This window comes from Cryptomeria japonica, chromosome 7, assembly GCF_030272615.1.
Source record: "Cryptomeria japonica chromosome 7, Sugi_1.0, whole genome shotgun sequence".
Classification (NCBI taxonomy): domain Eukaryota; kingdom Viridiplantae; phylum Streptophyta; class Pinopsida; order Cupressales; family Cupressaceae; genus Cryptomeria; species Cryptomeria japonica.
Genome location: NC_081411.1, coordinates 857,401,696 through 857,408,684, shown reverse-complemented (window position 1 = coordinate 857,408,684; position 6,989 = coordinate 857,401,696). Strand labels below are relative to the sequence as shown.

The window sequence follows — 6,989 nt, the reverse complement described above, 5'->3', positions numbered from 1 at the left end:
AGCTAGTCTGTATGAAAATGGGATGTATGCTAGAGCTAGTCACTTGTATATGTGACGTAAGTTACAGCTTGTCAACACGTGTGTGATGTGTACGAGCTAGTCACCTTATGCTTATGGGAAGAGTACTCAAGTCACTCTCTACGGAATTGGGACACTTGGAAGGGTAATAACCCTTGTGTAATTGTGTATGTGTGTATACTATTTGAAGGCAATTAGATATTGCTTTATTATTGTTGGGCTAATTTTAATAAATAACCCTAGTTGAAAGAGAGAGCTCAAAGATCTCATATGAGAGGAGAGAATCACCTCCCTCTAAACTTGAAGAACGAACTATATAGCCTTTGACTTTCCTCAAAGGGATACGTAGGCAGGGTCATTTTGGAATGAGCTCTTGAGGCTTAAGTTTAGGTCTAATAGGGATCCTGACCTCAAGAGCTTACCACTTTTGAGTGCAAGCATAAGCGGTGGTGTAGAAATTTAACCACTAAGGCAATTGAAAAAATTAAGAAGTTGACATTTCCAAGCTAGATCAAGAAGCTTGTTCAATTAAGTGGTACTTGTGAATGTGAAAAAAAAAAATTATTGTATCCAAGAGATGAATATTACAACATTATAAATAATGTCAAATAACTACAAAACATTTTTAAAATAATTTTAAAAAAAACTAGGAAATTTGCAAGATTGAGATGGTTAAGTTCCCAAACACGTACAACAATGTTCATTTATACTCGTTGCTTATGAGAAGTTTCTTTACAACCGAAGAGGTCAAGTAAGTTCATAAATAAAATGATTATTTGTGCATCTAATAGTAAGCAGAAGTTTATTCTGCAGAGGTATCCACCTTGTACTTCCCATGCTGGTGTCACATTGGATTCCATTAGCCCACATATTAATGCAATTCTAACTGGATATACTACTCTGTATTTTCAGGCCTCATTTTATGGCGATATCTGGTCATATCTGAGAGTGATTCTACTGTACACTATAGTTTATTATCTTCACTGCCCACTTCAGAATTTATATTTTCTATCTGGAAGGAGGAAAAAACATCGGATCCAGAAGAAGAATAAATCACATTGCTACTTTCATCAAATTTCACTGATTTAATTTGGTGGCTCCTCTCCTGCAAGTCTATAAGGACAGACGTCTCTTCCTCATTAATATCCTTATGGCTTTGCCAAGTATACCCTTCTCCTCCTCTCATCTTCCCATTCTTAATCCACAGGAGCTCTTGAACAACATCCTTCATGGAAGGTCGCCTCTGCACATCCACATTTAGACAAGCTTCTGCTAAATTAGCCACACTTGTCATGGATTCAATGTGATCCATTCCCATTAAGCGAGGATCGAATATTTCATGAAGAAGGCCCTGGCCTTTTTTAGACAAGAACAAGGCTGTCAAGTTGCGTTGCTCTTTTGCTCTGTTTACAGACAGAGGCTTCATGCTGGTTAAGAGCTCCACCATTACGACTCCAAAGCTGTAGACGTCTGATTTGTGTGTGAGCTGAACAGTCATGAAGTAGTGTGGATCCAAATACCCAAATGTCCCCTTCACTCCGGTAGTCAGATGGGTATTGTCCATTGGCATTAGACGGGACAATCCGAAGTCTGATAGCTTGACAGAATATGTGGAGTCAAGTAAAATGTTTGCAGACTTAATATCTCTATGCACAATTGGAACTGATGTAGAAGAATGCAGATAAGCCAGTGCTTCTGCAGTGTCTATTGTGATCTGTAACCTCGTATTCCATGTCAAGCATTCCACCCCATCCTTTGCATGAATATGATCAGATAGTGTGCCATTGGAGACATATTCATAGACCAGTAAAGGGATTCGAGTTTCCAAGCAGCAGCCCAGAAGTTTTATAACGTTTCTGTGATCAATCTGAGACAGAATTATGACTTCATTGATGAATTGATCGATTTGTTCCTCGTCAACTTCTTTGCACATTTTTATGGCCACCATTCTGCCTTCTGCTAGTTTGCCCCGGTAAACATATCCAAAACCTCCAACTCCGACTTTAAGGTCTTCGGAGAAATTATTGGTTGCCTTTATGAGCTCTGCTTCTGAGAACATAGTGGCTTTCCTCCGCCCTCTGTCTGAAGAGATGTATTCCTGCAGCAGAAGGCCTCTGTTTTGCAGAAAGTACTTTCTTCTCAGAAGCTTTTGTTTCCTTTTCTTCACTGCCCAAACTATGGCCCCTGCAATCATATATCCTCCCACCAGCGATGAAAAGATTCCTGCTTGACAAAATAGCGATATGCATTAGCCACTTTTGATGAGTTTTACAATCTATTGCGGATAGCTATTATTCAAATTCTGTATAATATTAACAAAATTTAGAGAATACCTATAATCAGAGGGGTGACTATGCTGGTCTTCTCTGTGCAACTCTTTCTACCGTCGCCTTCTCCTTTCGAGCAGGAGCAGGTGAAACTACCCTCCAAGTTCAGACATATTCCCACCGGTGGTGGAATGCAGTCATTCAATCTCGAATCAGCACATTCATCAATATCTGCAAGATTTAATTTCAAGTAAAACTTTTACATAAGTAATCAAATAAATTCTGAAAAGAAAAAACTCAATTTCCACTGAATTCCCACTGGTTTACTTGTTTTCAACTAGAATCAAATAGCTAAATTAAGAGTTTCTCTTCCTTCAAAGTTACATGGGAATTGTACCAGCTCTCATCAGTTTATGTGGAAAGCATTTTTAATCCATTTGGAAGCCCATTTGCTTTTCCTACTTGAGATCGTTTAGCTCAACATGAACTATTTATCTATGTTTGTTAACTGTAATAAATGAAACTATCTTGCAGTTTCAATCTATCATACAAGAAATTAGATCAGCAAGAAGAGTTGACAGAAAGCAATAGTAAACACGCCCTTGCCCAGTTCAAAGGTTTTGATTTTAAGGTGAGGCGCAGGGCTAGAATTATAATCCACGTTCTTATATAATAAACCAATTCAAATTTGGCTGTGCAGAAAGTATAGTATTCTCTCAGGAGACAGAGACGGGATTCCCGTGAACAGGGTACCCCTAATTGTTCAGAACCGTGAGCAACTCTTTCAGATCGTCCACGTTTCTTGGGATGCCTCATGTCAATTTTGGCCTTGCAGAAAATCTTCAAGAGAGAATATACGAACTGCTAGGATGCAGGGCCAGGGTACACCTAATTGTCACTAAGAATAAGGAACTATTACAGCTTGAACTAACCTGTGTTTCTTAGTATGCCTAAAATCAAGGTCGGCTATAGACTCTGAAGAAATTCTTTGACGAAGAATATATCAACTCTCAGTATGCAGGGATCCCGACGAACGGGGCTAATTGTGATAGGTATGACGAACAATTTTGGCTCTCCGAAGGGGAATATACCAAATCTCAGCTTTGTACCAGGGAAGAGGGGTTTTCTCTACATAAATAACATACACCCATTACAACTCTAGAGAAAATAATCATTACAAAACAGCACCAATAGCGAAGGAAAATGACCATCCGGGAACTTAAGCCCAGAAAACTAACCCTAAAACACACACAAATTTCAATAGCATACCAGTGCACTGAAGGCCTCCCTGATAACCATCACCCTTATATCCATCATCACATACACACACCTTAAAGTCGGGCATGCCGATAACATCTTTGCAATGAGCATGGTTGGAGCAGGTGAGATTGCCCGTTGGTTTGGCAGTGGAACAAATATCAGGTTCAGTAACATTAATACCCCAATCGATCTTGAGACCATAAGTACCAGCCCCAAATTTTCCTTTATCAGATTCCTCTATCTTGAAGGTCGTCGGATCGAGTATGGTAGAGAACATACACTGATTAAATGGCGGCTTCGAATAGAGCGTCGCCTCAAGATCTACTTTTCTCCAATTCTCCATAAAGGTAGTTTGGCAGCAACCGAACCCATTACAGTAGTCAGGGTCCGTGATGTTCATACACGAAGCCGCACAGGTTCCTCCGACTTTTTCAGAATTTGAGGCAGGGCCATCAGAGAAGAACGAGCCGTTGGCATAACAACCAACTGAAGCAAACACATTGGAGCCCGATATGGTGAAAGGGCCTGGTCTGGGAAGTGAAAAGAATTGTTTTCCAATCTGCGAGACGTTACAACTTAAGGCTTTGAGATGAGTCATATTGATTAGCAGAGAGTCGTTTGAGAGACTTAAGACCTGGTATTCGCCTGTAGGAGTCGAAAGAAATGGGATTCTCCCCTGTCCGAATGTGGAGTTCTGTTTGCATACAAGAGAGAAATTGGGGTGCCCACAATTCGATCCCTGGATGTTGAAGGGGTAATTTATGTCGAGATACTCGCAACTTTGTGGATACTGGCAGCCATTAGCTCCTCTTAGGAAACACAAGAAGCAGCACGCCATGCAAAGAACAGCAATAAACTTCATCATTCCTTTGGGTGGGAAGTTACAGGCAATGCAGAGAGGTTTATTTATATAGACCAGATTGCTGAAACTTTCAACGACTTCATTATTTATGTCGAGGAGAAAAGGGTTTTGGCAAAACAGATTCCTCAATTGAATTGCACAATGTCGAAGTCATCGTCCAAAAGTCTACTGCATAAATTATGTATTCAGAAATGCTCCAAAAAAATGTCTTCAGACCTGTCAAAATCATCGCTGCCAAGTCTACTGCAGTAGGTGAAAATTCCACATCATGCATTAAATTCGAGCAGTTGCTCTCGATGAATGAAGATAGAGTCAAGATGAATGAAGAAATATTTTTATCACGATTCATATTGTGGAACATCCAGCTGATCGTAGTTGGGATAGCTTTTCTCTTGTTAGGCAAAGCTAACTATCCTGATTGTCATATTCTCCCTTCCCATGTTGGACTTTTGGTTCATCTTGATCTCTCGGCTACATTCTTTGACCACCTCCCCATTCTTACCGCCTTTGTGTTCACCGACTCCCCTGTTCTTTCCAATGAGCTTCCCTACAAATTAAACGTCACCAAAATTGTATTGATGGTCTTTTAGCTATTTGAAAAGTTGAACCAAAGCCTCACCATGTTAGGTATAGATTAATTGGTGGGAATAGTAGATTTGAAAAGTCTCTTAAAGAACAGCTAGAACATAATTATTCTTTTCTGATTTCTGATCTTTTTAATATTGCCTTCCAAAAGTCTATGGCTAAAATAGAAAATCTGATCTAGAAGTTAGCTGTTTACAAAGGAAAATGAGCACAAGCGCGTGATCGCTTTCAATGGATCAAGGATGGAGATACAAGGTCTAAATTTTTCTTTAATTTCCTGCACTACAAGAACAAAAAAAGAGCAATTTTCTAGCATCAAATCTACAAATGGTTCCCTACAAAGCAACCAATTAGTCATTTTAAGAACATTTTATGAACACTTAAAAAATCTTTTCATTGATGAATCTATAGAAGACCCCATTCTTCCAATTGTTGAAGAGTGTGTTTCAAAATGTATTCCTTCCAAATAGACATTGCCTATAACACATATCTTGACTGCCTCCTTTCTATGAAAGAGATTGATAAAGCCCTTTATAGCATGGCTTTGGAGAAGAGTCATGTAATCGATTGAATTCCAATTGGATTTTATAGAGCTTTTTGGCCTATGTTTACCTTGAAAGGGTTGAAACGGAATCATTGGGGGTAGTTATTAATCAAGGATTGATTAAACTCCGTCCCAAAGGTAAAAATGAAGACACTATGGATGGATGCCGACCTATTACTTTACTTAACATCTCTTACAAAGTCATTGCCAAAGATTTGGCTCATCAAATAAAATGTATAACCCAAGAGATTGTGCGACAAGAACAAACTAGTTTTTAATGTGGTAAATTTATCTTGGATAACTTGGTGCTTGCTTGGGAGACTATTGAATGGGCTCAACAATCTGCCCAAGATGAATTAATCACTAAGCTAGACTTTGATAAAGACTATGACTGTATTTGTTGTCCCTTTATTCTCAACATGTTAAAATGGCTTAGATTTGGACCTAAAATTCATGACCAAATTAAAATGTTATTCATTGATGCTAATGCTAGAGTTGTTGTTAATGGAGCCTTGTCCCTTCAATTCCCTTTGCAAAAAAATATTTGACAAGGTTGCCCCCTTGCACCATTCCTCTTAGTTTTAGTAGTTGATGTCCTTGGATACCTCTTGCAACATGCTCTCTCCTTCAAAATTATACATGGTATCTCGATGTCGGGAAATGCCAAAGTGCTTAATTCTCATTTTGTTGATGATAACGTACTGTTTATTCAAAATTTTGCCAATGAAGTTACTAATACTTTTGATATTATAGACCTTTTTTGTACTATCTCCAAATCCAAGCTCATAATGCACAAAAAATGAATTCATCATTACCCATCCTATCTCACATCCCACTTGGATTCCTACAGAATGACACAATTACTAGATACCTTGGTATACCCTTTGGCATTGGAGTTGTGAGATTATGCTTGAAGCAACCAAGATTAAAGAGACTACAAGATAGCACAATGACAAGAGAGATAAAATATGACAAGAATAAATTGTATTCCTATCAAGATGCAAAAGAGATCAACTGGGTCATCATCAAGTTACATACAATGTAGATGAGTCTGCTTATAAAGGCAAGGCTAAGAGACAAGAGAGCACACAATGATGACATGTGGCTCAATGAGATGCAAGGGTAGGTAGGGGTAGTTAGGAGAAATAGTATAATATTCCACATGAGGTGAATCACCCACCGAAGGTGGAATTATCACTCCACAATAAGTGGATATGATAAAGTAACAACAAGATCACACCATAAAAGGTGGAAATTCTCCTACACACACACTCCCAATGTATGCACATCTCCCTAAGTGTCTCATATGCAAACTACAATGTTATTCATGTACTTAATTAAACTTAAGTAAAGTGTAATTGTATCCAAGATGAATGAATAATTACACCAACACCCCCCCTTAAGTGCAACTTAGGGGAATGCACTTAAGTCTACAATGCAACTAAGCAATGTA

At 38.7% G+C, this 6,989-nt stretch overlaps 1 protein-coding gene across 1 annotated transcript; it reads right to left on the bottom strand.

Annotated features, from left to right (window-relative positions):
• Positions 1-690: 690 nt before the first annotated feature.
• LOC131047034 (wall-associated receptor kinase-like 6) lies at positions 691-4,844 on the bottom strand. The gene is made up of 3 exons (XM_057980828.2): positions 3,555-4,844; positions 2,352-2,516; positions 691-2,241 (listed from the first exon to the last, which is right to left on the bottom strand). Exons 1-3 carry the CDS (start codon positions 4,408-4,410, stop codon positions 983-985), a joined length of 2,280 nt encoding a protein of 759 aa, XP_057836811.2. The 5' UTR covers positions 4,411-4,844; the 3' UTR covers positions 691-982.
• Positions 4,845-6,989: the final 2,145 nt, after the last annotated feature.